Source organism: Zalophus californianus, chromosome 2, assembly GCF_009762305.2.
Source record: "Zalophus californianus isolate mZalCal1 chromosome 2, mZalCal1.pri.v2, whole genome shotgun sequence".
Classification (NCBI taxonomy): Eukaryota; Metazoa; Chordata; class Mammalia; order Carnivora; family Otariidae; genus Zalophus; species Zalophus californianus.
In genome coordinates this window covers 188,316,116-188,336,603 of record NC_045596.1, presented here as the reverse complement: position 1 = coordinate 188,336,603, position 20,488 = coordinate 188,316,116, and the positions used below count along the sequence as shown (strand labels likewise).

Genomic DNA, 20,488 nt, shown 5'->3' with positions numbered 1-20,488 from the left:
TGAAAACAAACCAGAGGTATTTCTTTCATGTAAGCTTCACTGAACAATATTTTGAGACTGATAGCTTTGATTGTTACAATATGAGTTTGGCAGTATTGCTGTTCATTTGTGTAAAGTTGCTATTATTTCACAGAATCTAATTTCAAAGGTTTTCATTCCCTTAGGTAGATAATGATTTACCCTTGCAGGATCCTTTGACGTGTTTATTCTTTGGCTTAGTAAAGTATGTTTTTACATTGTAGTTAGTTTGTAACTAGTTTTTAGTCAAAATGGATCAGCTTTCTAAACATGAACCTTGAATGGTCCTAATTCCCTGTGTAATACTGGACTGGGGCCTTTTCTGAAAATGATCCCGTGTCAGAAACTGTATTCGGGTTGAATGTTTTGATGTTGTACATGGGGACCGTGTCCAGGTTCCTGGGGTAAAGGAATGTGTCAGATGGTCATGGTCGGTGTGGGAGAGAGCGAACCGGGCTGTGCGGGAGGTTCATTCAGCACAGCGCTCCCCTCCGCTGAAGCTGTTCTCGCTGCCTAACATTAAGGCTTCCCTCCAGCTGGTTGTGGGTTCCTCTAACTCGGGTATATGTGGATATATATGCGTCCTGTGCACCGTCTTCTGTTTTAACTTTATACTCCCTTTTGGAAGGACATGTCACATTGCTTCCCCTTGCCTGTTTTGTGTGTCTCTTATTCAAGTTTGGAGGAACTGTCCCTTCTTTACACAATCTGGGATGGGGTAAATGATAAATGAGTCTGTGTTGATGTATCCTTTATAATCTTCCTAGCTTTTATCTTTCCATCTGCAAAACAATAATTTATTAACGTTTCCAAGCACCATACTTGTAAATTGTAAAAGAAAAATCTCATACTTACAGATCTCCTGTGTTTAAATAGTGGCTTTTTGAAAAGACTGAATTTTTTTTTTTTTAAAGATTTTTTATTTATTTATTTGAGAGAAAGAGAATGAGAGATAGAGAGCACGAGAGGGAAGAGGGTCAGAGGGAGAAGCAGACTCCCCGCCGAGCAGGGAGCCTGATGCGGGACTCGATCCCGGGACTCCAGGATCACGACCTGGGCCGAAAGCAGTCGCTTAACCAGCTGAGCCACCCAGGCTCCCAAGACTGAATTTTTTTTTAGAACAGTTTTAAGTTCATAGTAAAATTGAGAGGACAGTACAGAGATGTCCCACATAACCTCTACCCCGCGCCAAAAGCAGTTTATTTTTATTTTTTAATATTTTTAATTTTTAGTTTAATTTTTTAAAAGATTTTATTTATTTATTAGAGAGAGACTGTGTGCACACAAGCAGGGGGTGGGAGAAGGGGCAGAGGGAGAAGCAGACTCCCCACTGAGCAGGGAGCCCCACTTGGGGCTCGATCCTGGGGTCATGACCTGAGCCGAAGGCAGACGCTTAACCCACTGAGCCACCCAGGCGCCCCGGCAGTGGCTTTTTAAACATTTCCACCTGTTCACATTCACAAGCCACGTCTGTTGCTGTTCCTCCTGTCGTGTCTCAGGTCACCCTGCAGGGGAAAAGTCTTGAGACCCAGGTGGGGAGCAGTGGCGGCATGGGTGACCTTTGAAGCGTGCTGTTCCCAAATTCAGAAGTACAGCTTTAGGGCGCCTGGGTGGCTCAGTTGGTTGGGCGACTGCCTTCGGCTCAGGTCATGATCCTGGAGTCCCGGGATCGAGTCCCGCATCGGGCTCCCTGCTCGGCGGGGAGTCTGCTTCTCCCTCTGACCCTCTCCCCTCTCATGCTCTCTCTCTCTCTCGCATTCTCTCTCTCAAATAAATAAATAAATAAAATCTAAAAAAAAAAAAAAGAAGTACAGCTTTAGTTAGCGTGGGAGTAGGTATCCGCATAGACAGAGCTCTACAAACACCGCCTGTTTGAGACGTGACAGTTGATCATTTTGGGGAATCAGGATTTCGGATCCGCTGATGAATCTCTTTCATTCCTTTCCCTGTAGGGCTCGGTACACCCAACCTAATCCCAGCTCGTGCTAGTTCAGTCTTCTGCTGTTCTTCCACAGTAAGCCTTTGCCGGGTAGTGCTTAAATCCATAAGGAAAGGTTCCAGGAAAATAAACATTTGTAAGTTTTAGCATAGCTAGCATGCCCTTTCCTAACTGCCATGCTCTTTTTTCTAAATACAGGTACTACCTTCTAGTAACCTGACTGCTGCCAAAAAAGTTGGCTGGGATCCTCAGAGCCGGCTCCTTTATCAACTGGGAAGTCTTAGAGTGACAGTTGTTTGACCTGTGACTGAGGATTACCCTTTCCCCACTTAGTGAAGTCTTACTGACTCAAGTTGTACATCCCTTCACACCTTTAGTAAACTGCAGAGCTGTGCTATTCCAGTATGATAGCCACTACTCATGTGAGCCCTACCGAGATGTAAATTACAGTTAATTAGAATTTAATTTAATTTAAGAATTGGTTAGTTGCACTAGCCGCACTTGAAGTGCCCAGTAAATCAGTGTGACAGGTGGCTCCCATGTTGGACAGTACTGACTAGAGCTTTTCCATCATCACAGAAAGTTTCTCTTGGACAGCGCTGCTCTACTTCAAGGCTGGATTAATATTTTTCTTCCTTTGAAAAGTAGATTCCAGTTTTCTAATTGCATGATGTTCTTGTCTTCTGTCCCTGTTTGTAAAGCTGTGTTTGGTAAGGATATAACCAGGTTGAGCCATTACTCCGTTTCTTTCTTTCATTTTTTTTTTTTTAAGATTTTATTTTATTTATTAGAGCGCACAAGCAAGGAGAGGGGCAGAGGAAGAGGGAAAAGCAGACTCCCCGCTGAGCAGGGAGCTAGACGTGGGGCTCAGTCTCAGGACCCTGGGATCATGACCTGAGCTGAAGGCAGACGCCTAACTGAGCCACACAGGTGCCCCCATTATTCCGTTTCTGAAACTGAACACCCTCTATCAGTACTAAAGATTATGTGAAGTACAAAAGACCAAGCACCTGTTCTTTAATTCATTCCGTTCCTGCTTGAATGTCAGAGGCCTAACTTACACACGTATGCATGCATACATACACGTATATGTATGTGCACACACATACACACACGTGTGCACACGCAGACACACTCGCGCGCATGCATGCACACACGTATGCGCACACACTCGCGTGCACGCGCACACACGCATACACACACGTGCACACACACACACTCGCGCGCATGCATGCATAAAGCGTACAGCAATAAAACTGAAAGCAGGAGTGCTCCCTCCCTGTCTCAGGGAGTCTCACCGGAACCATTCTGCTTCAAGCCCAGCCAGTGGCTTTTGGTGATGATGTTGTAACACTGTTCTGTTTCATGTCCTGAATACCATCTCATGCTTTTCCCACAAAGGTCTGCTAATGTACATCCGCTTAGTAAGATTATTTGCAAGAGTTTAATCTTTTCAGTTCCTTGATGACTCCCTGGGGTATTGCTAACCTGTCAGAAGTTTTACCTCTAAGTACAGTCACGATACCTTTTATTCTTTCGTAGCCTTTACTCTTGTGATATGATGTTTTAACTTTTTTTCAGTGACCTTAGGGAAAGGGAAATTTTTGTTTTTATCTGCTGCTTCCATCCTTGTAGTGTTCATTGTTAGATATTCTAGTTCATTGTGAATTGCTTTTTCTTACAAACAGGAGATTGGGAGACCTTGAATCCCCAAGGAACTTGTCTTTCAGCTCAGGTTTGTGGCGTTCTTCAAGCGTGGGATGCAGGAGGGCCCTGAGCAAGAGAGAAAATAAAACTATCCCTGAAGCAGGAATGGCAAATGGGTTCCCTTTCACATGCTCCCGGCGCGCGATCAGTAGCTGCTAGGACCCAGGGTGGAGAGAATTAGTGACTGAGGCAGATTCAGTCAGTGGACGTATGCGGTCGACTGGCAGTGTCAGTGTCTGCGGGCAGAGGGGACAGGGGCAGCGCCTTGGCCCTGAAGCTTGCCCCCCGCCCCAGGTTCAAGTGAAGCAAGAAGGTGGGGTGAAAGAAGGAGAGAAACAAATGTGATTTTGATACTTGAACACGTTTATTCCATTTTTGTGAAACAGTTCCAAGAATTTTGAGATCTTTTCAATTAATAGAGCTCTTGTTACTGTCTTATAAACCCGTCTTGTTTCCCCTCTTTCAAGCCACAGGGCCGGCTCGTGGATGATACCTCTATTGCTGCCGCATGAAGTTCAAGACTGGCCCTCGGCTGTTCTTCCGGAGAAGGTGGACGGAGCTATAGAAGTTTTTCATTGTGAACTGTAGCTTTGATCATGGTAAAAGTTAATCTTTTCTATTTTTTAATGGTTGTTACACCAACTCTTCAGAGGAACTCATGCTTAAAATATTAGGAAAATCTATCCTCTCTTATAGTTTCACTAATAAATATTTGAAATCTCTCAGTGTGACATGGAAAGATGTCTGACCATTGTTATTGTTGGAAGTAGTTTTATGAACAGTAGGTTCTTAAAGTAAGTGATTCGCATGTGCAGTATCAGAGGAAAAGGGAGCCTCCCAAACAGGACTGGCTATGGGGAGGAAAGTGCACCTAAGCTGCCCCAGGGAAGTTCTGAATCCCGGTGCGTCGCTTTCAGAGTTGGCTGAACCGGAGATCAGCCCGTCCTCATACATTGAATTGAGTGCTCAGAATCCATACATCCCAACTCGTAAGCAGTTGTATGACTGATCCAGAAAACTTCCAGAAAGTTTTAATCAAAGCAATTTAAGGTGTCTAAAAAAATCTCTGCTTGGTGTCAAAACATGGGAAAGAGGTTCAGCTTGCAGCCAAAATGTGGATCATTTATGAAGCAGGTTTGTATTTGTGTGTTTAACAGATTTTCATCTCTAAGAATCCAAGCTACAAGGAGGTGATTATAAGCTTAATTTCTTAAACTAAAAGTTTTGGAAAAGGATGCAAGTTCTAAATGAGAGCTTTCAGTTATATCGTGCCGTTTCAAAAGGAACTATTTAAAGCTCTTGGAAATTCATGTAAATAAAAATCATATTGTAATAATTTTCTTCTGTTAAAATATCTTAATTTAAAGCTTATCGGATTTCATGGAAAATTTTATTATTTAAAAGCGTAGGAGTTGTAAAAAGGAAATAATGATGTAAATAAATACATTCTCTTTCAAGGACACTTATATGTATCTTTCATTTATTTTAAGCTTGTTTGATTTCAGCTTCACAAAGTCGCTTTTACTAAGAATACTGTTGTATGAGGTCTAGGGAGAGCATAGGATTGGAAATTGGGAGATCTGCGTTCTAGAACTTGCTCTGCTAGCCTTCGGGGAGACTTGGACAGTGAAACGGGCTCTCTGTCTCAGGAGGACACGGGTTCCCTTCATTCTTGGCTTTTCAGGTAGAGACCACAGGAGCTTGTCTCCACAGATTGTCCAGGATCAGATCCCAGTTCTGCTGCTTGCTGGGGACGTGCCGTTCAAGTTACCTACCCTCTGCATATCTCTGTCTTCTTGTCTGTGAGGTGTAGATGATGATAATCCCTATCTCCTAGCCTTATTAGGAGAATAATAACAATTAATACATGAGAAGAGCTTGGGAACAGTGGCTGACCCACAGTAGTGCTCAACCAGTGACATCTGTATTGTTGTTATTATTATTATTATTTTTAATGGAAAGGCTGAAAAGAATATGCCTGCATCTACTGGAGGGTCTGTGTTATCAGAATGTGTCAGTGTTTATATAGTTGAGTACATACATGAGTACATACATGTGTATATGTGTAAATGTCTAAAACTGAAAAGATCATGAAATACTTATATTCTATATGCTCATATATTTTATATCCTCTTCTGTTTTGTTAAAAGACATCCCTAGTGTAACCTACCAAACTGACTTCATGACCCACTAACGGGATATAATCTGCAGCTTGAAAAATTCACAGGTTCCTTTGAATATGAAGATGGTCTGGTGCAGGGCTTATGTAATAAAGATCTCAGATGTTCACACTGCCATTGTCAAACACGAAGTAGGTGTTAGAATGAATCAGTCACTGGCATGCACCTTAAAATTATTGGCATTGACGTCCCTGTGGTCTGTGTAACTCTGCTACTCTACACCAAATAAACAGCTCTGTGCTTTTCCCTCGATCATCCTCAGAGCTGGCAATAGAATAACCCTTTCCCAACCGGGACTTCTCCCATATCATGAATTCTACTGTGAATATATTCTGTTTTCTTATTTTTAAATTGGAAAATTTTAATTCAAAAATACATGAAATCATCATCTTCCCTGGGTCCAAAAAATCAAAACTGTCACCGTGTTGCAGGAGCTGTTGATGAAGTCAGGTTACAGGTGTTGGGGGGAACCTCACAGCCTTTCCCTTCCTGCCTCCGGGCCATCAGCCACCATCATTGTCCGCATGGAAGTCTCTTACCTTCTGTTTTTTACTGCATGCCGTCTGGTGCTCTCTATTGCTCTGCCAGTCTCACACACCACTCAGGGATACATTTTTAATAAAGCATTATAAATTTGGGGGAGGGATACACTGAAGTTTGACCTCCTGTATCATGAAGGTAAGCACTCGATAATCAGAGATGAGATTATTGAGTGTCAAGTGTGAGGAGGAGGTGGGTGATAATGTCTAGGGGAGAAAAAATTCTTAATTTGCCTAATTTTGTATTTTACGGCCCTAAAAGTTAAATTTGCGATTTCAACTCAGTTTTCCTCATAAAGTCGTAGGCTCCTTATCCTTGAATTCTTTAAAAGGTTTTATGGAGCATGACTCCTAGAGTGGATTTTTTATTTTATTTTTTTATTTTTTTAAGATTTTATTTATTTATTTGACAGAGAGAGACACAGCGAGAGAGGGAACACAAGCAGGGGGAGTGGGAGAGGGAGAAGCAGGCTTCCCACCGAGCAGGGAGCCCGACGCGGGGCTCAATCCCAGGACCCTGGGACCATGACCCGAGCCGAAGGCGGACGCCTAACGCCTGAGCCACCCAGGCGTCCCCTAGAGTGGATTTTTTAAAAAATGTTTTCCATGTTACTTAAAGGAAGGATTCTTTTGTTTTAATTCAGTCCTTTCTTTCATGGCCCATATTGTATCTCCACCCAGAATATAAAACGTCTTCCAGTTGATACTGTCCCTGATAATAGCTGTTAAGAATTCTGAGTTGGGATTCCCACGTTGGCACTGTAATGAGTGACAGGCCGCTTTTCAGTGGAAAAGTCAGACTTACCCTTCTAATGGGGAGGGCTCATGTCCCAGCAAATACCTTCCTGAAGCTCCCCCTCTTGACCTAAAACCCCTGAAAAGGCACCTTAAGTGTCCCAACTCCTAATGTAGAAAATACTTAGGGATGAATTGTATTACTTAATGGTACAGTAAATAAATAGCTGTGACTGTAATTTTCGAGAAGCAGTGATGTGCAGCATTGGTGATGAGAGATTATTAAATGAGTACGTGACACCAGATAGGGATGTGCACTTTCTCCTGCCCCCCCTTCCCCCTCCCCTTTTTCTCACGCTGTAAATCCTCTCTAACTGAAGTGTTAAGAATGGATGCTAAGTTAAAAATCATGGATCCTGTGCATTAAGATATATAAGAAGACAAATTCACATTTTATTTTATTATCCTGGCATTTCAGATGCCTTTTTTTAATGCATATGGATTTGTTTTGAAACATTTTTCACAAATGATACTCATGCCATCCTTTGGTGAGCTCCAAAAATGTCTTCCTTTTATTTTAGCACACAGTGTCATTCTCAGACACATCTGAGCCCCGTAAGACTCCCTAAATGAGTATAAAATCCCATGTTTTCGTGAAAAATAAATTCATTGTTTAATTATACTCAGGTTTTCTTCAAAGATCCGATTTGTGAGAAACCTTCTCTTCCACTCAATTTCCTCATGCTTGTGTCTGCTTTCTGAAGCATGTTTTACCAGACAGGGAAGTAGAAGCGAAGTCAAAGCATTTTTAAAAAATTCTGTTTTCTCTCTAATTATTGAAAGAACTCCTAGCAACTTTGAAGTTGATTTTTTATTTATGTAATTACAACCCTTATTCAAGGTATCAGCATGCGTGGCAAATGAGATCTTGCAAATATTATCTTTATTAGGTTGGGCAAGATTTCTAAACTATGTGTGTTTCCCAAGTGATGATTGCCAGCATTTATTCAGTGCTGTCATGTGCCAGTGATGTTCTTACCTCTTTAATACCCCCAATAGCCTAATGTGTAGGAAACATTTTAAAGATGTGTAAACTGAGGCACAGAGAGCCAATAGTTTGGTTTTCTCTTGCTGCAGAACAGATCACCCCAATAGTTGACGGTTTAAAACAACAATCATCATCTTTCACGGTCATAGTGGGTCAGGGATTCGGGAGGGGTGTGGCTGTGCAATTCTGGCTTGGGGTCACTCGGGCAGTTATGGTCCGACCATAACTGCAGTTAGAATAGGCGGGAATGGAACCAGGAGCTGAAGCGGGCGGGGGCTGGCTGGGAGTCTGTGCTCATCGAGTCTTAGGACCTTACCAGGGGCCTGGGGGCTCCAGCATGAGGGCCCCAGGAAGCAAGGTGGAAACCACCCTGCCTTTTGTGACCTCGCCCGGGCTACCATGTAACAGCACTTCCACTGTGGCCACAAGCCCACCCGGCTTCAAGAGGAGGGAATATAAACTCCACCTCCAAATGGGGAAACGGGAAGAACACTGTGGGACAGGAGAAACTGCCACCGGCTCTGGAACATACAGTCCGTCATACCAGCGACACCACAAGTGGAGGCAGAGCTGGGATTCAAGTCCAGGCACTGCACGTGGCCACCGTCCTAACGCTGCAGGTGCTTGGTCCTAAATAATGAGTCTTGGGCTGAGCATGTTTTTGATGACTGAGGCATTGTGCATTCTGTGAGTTAAGACCTATGTTCTTTTTTTTTTTTTCTTTTTAAGATTTTATTCATTTATTTGACAGCACAAGCAGGGGGAGCAGGAGAGGGAGAAGCAGGCTCCCTGCTGAGCAGGGAGCCCAACATGGGGCTCGATCCCAGGACCCCAGGAGCATGACCTGAGCCAAAGGCAGATGCTTAACCCATTGAGCCACCCAGGTGCCCCAAGACCTATGTTCTTAAGTCTATGGCAATAAAGCAGCTGCCCTTACTCACACATTTGAATTCCAAGTGTTTCCTGACCACCTACCATGGGTCAGTTTGCGTGCTGGTTGCTAAAGCCATAAAGGACACCCCATTCTTGCAGACCAATGGGAAAATGCCATTGCAAACAAATTCCACTACAGGGTGATAAATGCAGAAGTGGGTGTAAGACTGGTGAACTGACGGGTGTCTGGGATTTGTTTTAAAATGTTCCGGGGGCGGGGGTGGGGTGGAGAAACAAACTAGGTCAGAGAGAAATGGATGAAATGAGATTTGAAAAGTGTTCGTAATTGCTAAAGGTGGGTAAAGGGGTGCCTGGGGGGCCCATTTCTTTCTATTTTTGGATATGTCTGAAAATGCACGCGATTAAAGAAATACTAAAAATACAAGGGAGAAAGGAACCACAGTGGAGGTGAGCATAAGGCGGAGGTGAGGAAGCTGCAGGGAGGCCAGGGCTCCTCCAGGAGCAACATCGGAGTTGCTTTCATATTTGTAATAAAATGATTGTGCTTCTCTTGTATGGAAATGCATTTCCATTATCCTTGAACAGACACTCTTAGGTGAGTGAGTTTGGGAGGACATACAAAAGTTGGTAAAATAAAGCAGGGAAGAGTTTTGCAGGTGATGAAGGGTATGCTGGCTGGCATCCACTCCTTCCAGCATCATGGCATGCCAAGTGCTTTGAGCGTAGACCTGTCAGCTATTGAGTCAGCTAGCGATGTTTTCTTACCTGGGAGGTTCACATTCAGTGCTAAGAGAATTGGAGGGGAGAGAATGAAACTCACCACTGCTCCTGGAGAGCAGGGCTTTTTCCGTTGGCATTCAAGGACTTTAGGGATGAAGCTTGTCTTCTTTTTAGCTTTAAAATGCTCATCAGATTGAAGAACTGTATCGTTTGAAAACTGATCTTGGGTGATCATCAACGACCATTGCCTCATCAAAGGACTGAAACTCAAATGCCAAATTTAACTGGAAGGAATAAGCAGCTCTATCTTCAAGATGAAATATGGAATTATTTAAATACAAGATGGGAGGAGCTCTGTGATAGCCCATGTTTATCAGAGGTGATCAGGACCCTCAGGTACTCAGACGACATTTACAATATTTTCTTCACTTCTGATTACCCTCCCTTTATTTCATCTTCTTTATCATGAAAATAACCAAACATCCACAAAAATAGAGACTATAACACACTTCCATGCTTGTACTCAGCTTCAATCCCTATCAATACTTGGCTATGTACTTTTAATTCTCTTAGATAATTTCACCCAGAAATAAAAGGACTTTTTTAAAAAACCGCAATGCGTTATTACATCTAAAAAATTACCAAAAATTCCCTATGATTGTCTAATACACAATACATAGTCAATCTTCCCTGATTGACCAAGAAGTCTTTTTATAGTTTAATCAGCATCCTAACGAGATCCTCCATTATATTACATCTCTTCAATAACCTGTTATTCAAGAACTTTGGTTTTTGTTTTGGTTTGTCCTCTCCTTCCCCCTCTATTCTATGTAAGAATCTTCTGAATGAAAAGCTGGAAGACAGGAATGTCAGGTTGGTGTGATGGCTTTATGACATTTTTGGTAGCAGCTTTCATCTTCTCTAAAGGAGATCCAGCACCCTCCATCTGAACAGAGGGATATTTGTGCCTATGTTCACCCGTTTAAAGCTTCTGCTTTGAAGAATAAAGTTTACGAGGAATCTTCGGCTGTATGGATAAAATCAGTGAGATAACTTCAAACTGATACTGATATCAGACATTCATTCCTGAGAACCTTTTTCAACCATACACTTAAAATCAGCATTATAGGGCGCCTGGGTGGCTCAGTTGGTTAAGCGACTGCCTTCGGCTCAGGTCATGATCCTGGAGTCCCGGGATCGAGTCCCGCATTGGACTCCCTGCTCAGCAGGGAGTCTGCTTCTCCCTCTGACCCTCTTCCCTCTCGTGCTATCTTTCATTCTCTCTCTCTCAAATAAATAAATAAAATCTTTAAAAAAAAAATCAGCATTATAGATGTTCTAAATGATTACCTTGGGAAATTAGCGCATGAGCCTGACACGGAAGAAAGATGAAATTGCTTAATGAATATTACATACTGATTGTTTAAAAACAGGTAATCATTACATGATGGCTCTTTCACCACATACACCCACACATGCACACACATACCATCAGAAACTGCTAAAAAATTATTCAGAACACTTGTTAAATAAAGACAGTAAGGCAGTCTTTTTCAAGAGGGGCTACTGCAGTGGGGCTTTGTAGGGGAGAGAGGTCGGACTCAAGGAAGTTGGACTCTAATAAGGACAAATGGGGATGTACCGGCAAGGCACAGGGTGGGGGTCAGTGGATGGAAAATCGCCAAGAAGTAAGGGTGAGGGCATTCTTGCTAGACCAACTCCACAGAATTCTGCAGGCAGCCCAGGGGATCAGATACCAGGGTGGAGGATTTCCCCTAAACTGATTTAGCAGCATTCTTGCTCAAACAGGCTTCTCCAAGGTCAGAGAGAAGCCCAGGGGCAGACCTCGGGTGCTTACAAGAGCCAGAAGAAAAGTTTGGCCAGAGCACAGTCTTTGTCGATGCACACTTGCTTACAACTACTTCCCACCAAATTTTAATTTCAGGTTAATAATCCCCCCCTCCCCCGTCCAATAGTGAAGTGTTTACTTTTCTTAAAGTTTGAGCGCACTGGGTAAGCAGAACCCTTCTTTTCAAGCGTTGCTTCCCCCGCCTCACAGAAAATTAAACCAGGGTTGCAAAAAAACAAAAACAAAAACAAAAACAAAACAAAACCCCCCCCAAAAAACCAGGGTTGCCCCTTCCCAGAGAGGTTCGCCTGGTAAAGCTCTTGCATTAATAATCCTGTGACCCCTGGGACGACTGACTACAAGTTCCGCGGAGCATAAAGAAACTTCCAAAGTGGTCAGACAGGCTGGGTGACTTCAGGACAATGAGCCTTTCTGCTCTAAAATCGGAACCCAGCTGCGACGAACGCAGGTTTCCGGGGACTTAGCGGACCCGAGTTGCGGACTCCGTGCAGGAGAACCGCATGCCACGGCCGCGGGTGCAGCCGTTCCCGCCTGCCCCCCGCCGCGCACGCGCACGCACCGCCCCCCGCCGCGCACGCGCACGCGCCGCGCCCCCCCCCCCCCGCCGCGCACGCACGCGCGGTCCAGGTGTAGTCTTTACGTTCCCGCCGCCGGTGCCCCCTTCCGTCCGAAAGACGGTGAGCAACTGGCAGCGAGCGGCAGCAAGCCCGCCGCCCCCTGCTGCGATTCCGAAGCATAACGCAAAATGCCTTCTAAGGATTTTGCAAATCCCACCTAGGAGGTGAAGCGGTGTTAAGTCGACCTTTTCTTTCCAGGGGGCGGCAGGGTCCGGAAAGAGAAAGGACGCGTCGGCTTAGACAGCCCCCCCCAACTTCCGTACACACACACCGCCTAGCCCGCCCCGGGTGCTCACCCCCACCTCAGAAGTCCAGTGGAAGAGAAGTGGAGAAACTCCGCTTTCCAGAGCCCAGCGACTAGTGTCTGAAAGGGAGGCCTGGGGATGAGTGCAGCAAGGCGGCCGCAAGGCTTCCGGGCTGACTCAGGTGGGTGCTTTGGGGATTTCTGCTCCTCGCTGCCCAGGCCAAGCGCTGCCCCCCAGGCCTTCATCCTTCCCGTCTGTTTGGTTTGGCAGATGTGCGGAGCCCCCCCCCCCCCCCCCCCCGTGACCCCGGGCGCCCGGAGCCTCGACAGACAAATCCTTCTTTGTGAGAAAGGCCCGCCTCCCTGGTGAAACCACCTGTACTCCGGATATATGGGTCTGGTCCTAGAGAAATATTTAATCGGGAAATGGCCACTCGATATTGTCGAGGAAGAAAGCCAGTTACGAAACAGCACGGGCGATAGGCTCTTGTTTGAGAGGACAAAACCAACACTAGGCACACATACCCTGAGGTTTCGAAATGACCGGAAGTATACACCCCAGACTATATTTTTGGATTACTGGATTATAGGTGATTTTCATTTTCTTTATTTTATTAATCTGTTTTAAGTGGTTTCAACGGTAAATGGCTTTTTCTCCTAACGAGAATAAATGATAAATGTTATTTTTAGAAGGAAAGTATCACAGCCACCGGTGGGAAGAGAGTCAGTGGATGGATCCTGGGCATGACCTTGCTCCTTAGTGACCCGTGACAGTCACCCTGGAGGTAAGGTGTGTGAAGGCTGCGTAATATTCTAGGATGAGGCTATGATTCAGCAGTTTATATCCCCACCCAGAACTCTCGCTTCCTATTTGAGAAGTTCTGCTCACAGGAGTAGTAGGTGGATCTTTGGCAGTATGACTTGGGAGAAGGTAAAAGGTTCTACATGTCTCAGTGTAACCCCGAAATTCCCTTTGGGTGAAAGAATTGTTAGGTGTCTGAGACCAGGAACCTTCTCCTCAACTCTGAGGCACAGATATGTCTGCTTGTGAACGGTGACTGCAGCCAGCCACCTGAGAAGCATGCTGCCCAGAGGCACAGGCCTGGCTATAGGAGCTCCGAGGGGGCGGAGCATGAAGGGAGGGAGACCAACAAGGGAAAGACACAAAGATACATTTTTGAGGGGTCATTATTTTCCCTTTCAAAGGCCAGACCTGGAATGTTCCCACAGACATTCCAGTGGCCAGAGGAAGTAAGGAAATGCCATCTCCCTGGGTGCCCAGGAAGTGGAAATGGTAGAGCATCATCTCTGCCGCAGGAACCCTTCAGCTGTATCACTACCTCCTCCATAGCAATCAGGGTCCTTCCATAGCCCTCCAGAATCCTCTAGCATTTCCTGTGCATACTGTCCATCTTGTGACTTTTTAGAGGATGCATTCTGTCCCCAGACTGGACAGGAGCTCCTTATTTTTCACCTCTTTGCTCTCCAGTGCCTGGTACAGGGCTCCGGAGAGAGTTGGACACCGCCATCAATGGCCAGGAAGTGACTGAGATGGTCAGAAGTGTGTCACCTGTGCTGTCCTCGCGCATTACTAAGAACAGTTATGTGGATGGAATACCAAAGTTAACAACCAGGTGCTCTTTACTCGGTTACTGAACTGGACGGAGAAGAGAGGGAATCCAAAACTGAGGTCAGCTGCCTTATTGATTTAGTCAGGAGGGAGAAAGTTGTCCCAGCCAGAGCACCCAGGATGTCCAGCTGGCTGCCTTCAGGATCTTACGTCTTGGGAAGCAGTGGGTCAACACCTAGCATTACTTGTTGAAGTCGAACAAGGATTTATTTACTGATCAGACAGAATTTTTTTAAATGTATATTTCCTGCTAAGAATGGAATTAAAAGGCAGCTAATCCTGGCAGAAATTGCTGATTCCGTGTCTGAAGACAAGAAATGTAAAGATGAGTTCAGAACACTTTGTCATACCAGAAAGCAGGGAATAACCAAATATTGCTAGCGTCATGCCGGGATGACCTTGGAGTGAAGCCGAAGAGGCTCCCAGTGGATCTATAAATTCACAGTGTCACTCAAAAGAAACAAACTTCGTAGGCCATGTTGGAAGATGTTAAAAGAACCGTCTTATTTTGAGAACTGACAGAAAAGAAATCGTGTATTTTGGTGTTCCTAAATGAATTGTACTTTCGAGTAACCAAATAGCTGATGGAATAATTTTTCCTTATGGGAGTATTCCAGCTAATAATAACTCTTGGTAATGATTATCGACAGCTTGTGATATCACAAAAAGAGACAAGCTGACACTATATGCCTCCTGATGGAAATACACAGTCCTATGAAATCATGTTGCCCAAAATTTGAACCTGATTCTGATCGTGCTTCTAGATGTAACTAGCAATTTTCAGAAAATACAGTGAAGTATTAAGTGGCCCTGTAAGGACCTAAGCAGCAAAATGCAGGCTATAGGGGACAAAAGCTTCTCTGACAAATAAAAAAATTTTTTTAAAGATTTTATTTATTTGACAGAGAGACAGCGAGAGAGGGAACACAAGCAGGGGGAGTGGGAGAGGGAGAAGCAGATTCCCTGCTGAGCAGGAAGCCCGATGCGGGGCTCCATCCCAGGACCCTGGGATCATGATCTGAGCCAAAGGCAGACGCTTAACGACTGAGCCACCCAGGTGCCCCTGACAAATTTTAAAGAACAAAGCGAGTGGTAGGAGAAGAGGGAACCTATACAGTGTAAGGTACTTGAGATACGTATTATTTAATTCCAGGGGATCTAGTTGGTTCTTTTTTAAAATCTCCTTGCAGCCACTAGACTATAACCTCCATAAAGGCAGGGCATTTTGTCCATTTTGTACACTGCTTTATCCCTCTTCCCTAGAACTGGAATAATATTTGTTCATGGACAAATACATGAATTCATCTCCCTGCTGTAGCTAATGAGGTAAGGAATAAATGGCTGACTTAGTTAAGACTCTCTGGGAGCAAATGAGAGCTGACGGTTCTTCTGTCCCCTCCAATGTTTGATGATCTCAAAGTCTGCTGATTCTTCCCCTGAAAATCTATCTTTAGGACAGTTACCGACTGCTTTAGTTTGGGTTCCAAAGAGGCAGACCCTGAGAACCCTGAGAAAAGTATTCAAGTGCAAGGAGTTTATTTTGGAAAGGATCCCAAGAAACATCTATGGGTAAGTTGGGAACTGAGAGAGGAACAGAATGGCAGCCAATACAGGGCGTATTATAAAGCACATCTCTTTGTGGACATCTGGAGCTTAATGCCAGTGGGGAGTTCTGGGAGTCAGTGTAGGGTTATCCCACCTTAGGGGCGAGGGAGCTTCGGTCTTTGTATGGCGCTTGCATCAGTCATTGAATGAGGACTGCTGGGGTTGGGGTGAGGGGTTTATTCAGTCAGAGCCACGGGGGTGGGGCACCTTCATCAGGTACTACCCTGATAAACTTACTGACTCTGACAATATATATCTAATAAGACAAATATTTAATACAGTGCTAGGCTCACATAGATATTAGCCGGGGGTAGTAGATAAATCAGATTCTGGAGTCAACCCACCTTGGGTTCAGCAATCATTTCTTCTGTTTACCTGCTTTGTGACCCTGAAAAAAATCACTCAGCATCTGTGCTTCAGTTCCCTCGTATATAAAAAGGGTCTGAGGCATAAGATTGATATGGAGAATAAATAAGATCGTACCTGGCAAACAGTCAGCGCTAGAAAAGAAATTTACATCTTTTCCCTTCTCTTGGATTTAAGCCAAAACAAATTATGAAATTTCAGGCATCCGTGAACCAGAGGACGAGGAAAAGGGAAGACAACTTTCTGGTATTCCTGAGTTACAATATGGAGGAAACACTGCCACCCTGCTTTCTAGGTTGGAGCGCGAGTGTCCACAAGAGTGCAGTACCACTGACAGAAATGGAGAAGCTGGAGACAGAGGTTGTTTCAGTGTGAGGATGACTAATGAAGCCATTCAGGCAAATATTTGGACCTTTAGTCCCTGAGAGGTCGGAGATCTGAATGCCATCCTAGACTTTGACAGCCTACTAGCTCAACCTAAGCATATTTAGCAAATGTATATACACTTTGATAGAGATCACTTGATTTGAGTTAGAAAACACCGTCTAGAGTTTTCACTGGGGCAAGGGACATAGAAACACAGCTTGGTGAGAGACAGAAGGATTGGGGCAAAGAGAAAGAAGGTCAGTCGGCCTGTGGTGCCTACGGTGTCTGAGAAGACTTTTTCATTCTCATGTGTGGAAAAAAAACCATTGCTATCACTAATGCACATGACCATATGTTCGTCTAAAATTTATATGGAGCTGGAAATGAAAAGGGCACAGTTGGAATTGTTTGGGTTTTGGTGTTTCCTCCTAAATGCTTTAAGACTTCGTTGTGAAGCTTCCAGGGATCATACCTGGTTGTGTCTTGTGGTTCCAGTTGTCATTCAGATGGGCCAGTTTTTTTAATGAATGACTAGAATGGTAGTAGGCAAATGACAAATGGGCAGGGGTGGGGTGAGGGAGGAGTTCTCAAATATAGATGTAAAAATGAGAAAGAATGAGGAGGAGGGGAGGGAGAAAGGACAAGAAATAAGAAAGAACAGAAAAAAGAACTCCAAAGGACTGGGATATAAAAATTTCCATAGAGTAATTCTGTAGTTTACCCATATATATGCAATAAATGTTTGCCAGTCCCTTCTAATGTGTCAGGGATGGTTCTAGGAGCTGGAGACACATCAGTGAATCGAACATGCCTTTCTGGCACTTGCATTGTAGTGGTTCTGCTGGAGGGCCCATTTGGGAAGTTGTGGCAAGACTGAAGTCCGGTTTAGTTAAGACTTTGTAGCTCTTTGGGTCCCTTGGCGTCATCCCTTAGGTCAGAGATCTAAATCGAGATCTGCCTTTTACAATCTAAAAGCCGAGGAACGGCAGAGTGTCTGCTATGAGAATTCTCCCTGGCCGGATAGGATTGGAAATTGGAAGAGAACCGACTCAGTGAGAATGTTGCCAAGCAACAGATCAGAGTCACCAAATCCTCGGAAACCTTCTGGGTAAGAGAAAAGCAGCATGGTTGTAATTACAGTGGCGGCTCATCTGCCTCCTCCTTGAGTAGCCGTGGGGCAGGAGCACATGTTTATCTTCAGCAGGGCAGAATCTCTCCACATGGAATCCCCATGGGGTGCTTCCGGTTGGCATATTGGTATCCTGGTTACTCGTCCTTCCTTTGCAGAGCAGAATATGCCCCAGAAGTTTTTGTAACAATCATCTAGAAATCACAAGATGAGTAGACGAGTAGCTTGCAAAGAGCAGATAGCTGACATACTACCTTCTTGCCCCCAAACATTTCCGAGCAGGCAGCAAGATATATACTAAAATGCACTGATAGTTCCAAGACAACCAACAACCCCACACAGAAAGCTGCATTCATAGATGGCAGTAGGACGCCCAGAGACCCGCGGGGAGGAGTCGTGCCGTAAGCAGGAGATCGGTGGTAAGGTGTGGCTCACCTTACTCTCACCTGGCTCTGCCACTGACTAGCTGTGTGATCTCGGACAGGTCACTTCAGTTCCACCCAGAAGCTGATTCCTTCTCACCGTCCCGCAGCTACTACTCTCCAGCCACTGGGATCATTGCAACATCTGCTGCATATCTTCACACCCCAATGGTCTAGAATCGACACAGCAGCCAGAACAAGCCTGGAAAAGCTCTCAGATCTTGTCACTCTTTTGCTCCATCTCCCCTGTGGTTCCTCTTTCCTTCAGAGGAAAAGCCAAGTCCATGCAATGACCTGGAAGGTTCTACAAGATCAGACCTCACCTACTACTGATCTCCTCTCCTGCTACTCGAGCCCCTCTTCACCCTGCTCCCCACGCTGTCCTGACAGTCCTTGAACCCGCCGTGTACTGCTAGGGCAGAATATTGGAGCTAGCTCTTCTCTTCTCTTCTCTTCTCTGTGCCTGGAACCCTGTCTCTCCAACTAGTTCAAATCCAACCTCCTCTTCTATCCCAACTCTGCTTCCTCAGTGAGCCCCATTCTGACTTCCTATTTAAAACTGCAGCCCCTCAATCACTTAACCTGCTCTATTTCTTTTTCTAGAGTATTTATTACCTTCTAAAATACTTCATGAGTTACTTCTTGATTATCTTTACAGTTGATTATCTGCATTCCTCGAAGACCCATGAGGATAAGCATCTTGCTATATTTTTTCACCGATGTACCTGAACTGGCTTAAAAGAACACCTGACACATAGTTAGTGTTCAACAAATATCTGTTAAATGAACAACTCAGAGTACAATGAAAATCTCCATTCACAGGCAGATGGGACTCGAGGCTGAGATGACTGGAAATATCCAGCAGGTTTCTTGCTTTGTTGTCTTCCCAAGGGGTGGGAAGGGATACTTGGGTAGAAACACTACCCTGTCAACTTCCAGGGAAGTAAAGAGTGGTTGTTTCTTGGGCTTCTCCTACCAGCTTGCTCCACCAAGTTCCTACCTGTCCCCATGGGATTTGTGCTTGACTCAGAGATGAAGGACCAGACTGCTGTCTTATCACAGAATGTCTAAACTGGAAGGGATCCCCTCCCTCTGACACACAGTTCAGAGGCATTCATTTCTGCCATGCCCCTTGTATTGAAAGGAATCCAGTGCAGGGTTGTGTAGAAGACAGGATCCACTACTAAGTGGCTAGATGGTTTTCTTAGCATTGGCTGAATCAAGTGCCCTTAAACATTAAGCTGTGTTGAGGTCCAGGACCTCTGCCAAATCATGTTACAAATAGAAAAAGGCAAGTCAAGTCCTGTCTCCTGGTAGGAGGTTAAGTGCCTTCTAGGTAGCACACTCTACAGAATTGTCACCAATATTACCCCAGCATATTCATCCTGGGCGGAGTAGAATGAGGGGTAATAAAATAATCTCTTTCAAGGAGGCCCTACCCCACCCTCCCCAGGGACAACAGGTAGCAAAAGGCAAAAATAGAAGAGAAATTTTGATTATTTTACTGTTTATAGAAATCACTAAGAGTTTAGCTGTCCTTTTTACACTAAAAATACTTTACCAAAAAATCAAAATAACACTGCAGTGCCTCTGTGCCCATCGTGCAACTTCAGTGACAAGTTCAAAGCCAACCGTATTTCGTTTACCACTCACCAAATAGCAAATATGCTATTTCAAAATAAGGCCATATTTCCAGATTCTGGGTGGACAAGAATTTTGGGGGAGACACTATCCAACCCAGTATAGACCTCAACCGTCCACATCTCTTGACAACTTGGTGGAGATAGTCAAGTTTCTATTTTTCTTGAACCCCTTTGGACAAAATATTTTAAAACTCCCTTTGCTTACTTTTCGACATTTTAAGTCAAAGGTACAGATTCCAATTGTGCTTTTTTTGGTAGACTTCAGCTATCAAATGTGTGTCACAGGTCTGTGATGAGGTTTGAAGTCTGCTGCGCTCTCTGGTACTTGGGTTGGCACTAGAGAGTTTGTCTTTTTTTCTTTCCTTCTATAGTTATTACCTGCCACTTCTTCCTGATGTTAGCATTTGTGTTTGGGTAAATAGATCCTCTGTCATTTCTAATTTATGTCAGTTAGAAAGCCACAACTCTAAGTTTGCTGTAACTGTCCAATTTAGCCTTAAATAGTCTTAATAACAGGCCAAGGAGCTTCCCTCGACTAGAATAGTGTATTGAATGCAAATGTCACATGCAGCACACACAGAAATAAGCCAGAATTCTAGAGGTTTCCTCACTTGGAACTTGTCGAGAAAGCTTGACCTCAATGAAATAATATTATAGCTCATTTAGGCAGGAATATAAACAGTTCTAGGTGTTGATATTGATTTCCTCTTCCTTGTAATTAGAGGTCAGCTGATAACATTTTGGCCTCACAGCTAAGGGCAAGGGACCCTGTCCCAGCCATCCAGAGCACCTGTGCTCTTTGCAATGTTCCTGTGT

At 44.4% G+C, this 20,488-nt stretch overlaps 1 protein-coding gene and 1 long non-coding RNA gene across 4 annotated transcripts in view; both read left to right on the top strand.

Annotated features, from left to right (window-relative positions):
- The window catches only part of TRAPPC11 (trafficking protein particle complex 11), a 46,614-nt gene extending 41,495 nt beyond the window's left edge, over nucleotides 1-5,119 (top strand). For both annotated transcript variants that reach the window (XM_027599062.2, XM_027599063.2), the window contains one exon: nucleotides 4,132-5,119. In XM_027599062.2, the coding sequence (XP_027454863.1) occupies nucleotides 4,132-4,176 (45 nt within the window). In that variant the 3' untranslated portion in view covers nucleotides 4,177-5,119. The remainder of the gene's footprint in view (nucleotides 1-4,131) is intronic.
- Nucleotides 5,120-12,331: 7,212 nt separating this feature from the next.
- Nucleotides 12,332-14,992, top strand: LOC113924407. 2 transcript variants are annotated; one of them, XR_003520663.2, is made up of 3 exons: nucleotides 12,332-12,693; nucleotides 13,202-13,296; nucleotides 14,001-14,992. It is a non-coding gene; the product is annotated as an uncharacterized LOC113924407 (long non-coding RNA). The 2 variants fall into 2 exon arrangements; XR_003520662.2 differs by lacking the exon at nucleotides 12,332-12,693 and adding an exon at nucleotides 12,840-13,101.
- The last annotated feature ends 5,496 nt before the right edge of the window (nucleotides 14,993-20,488 follow it).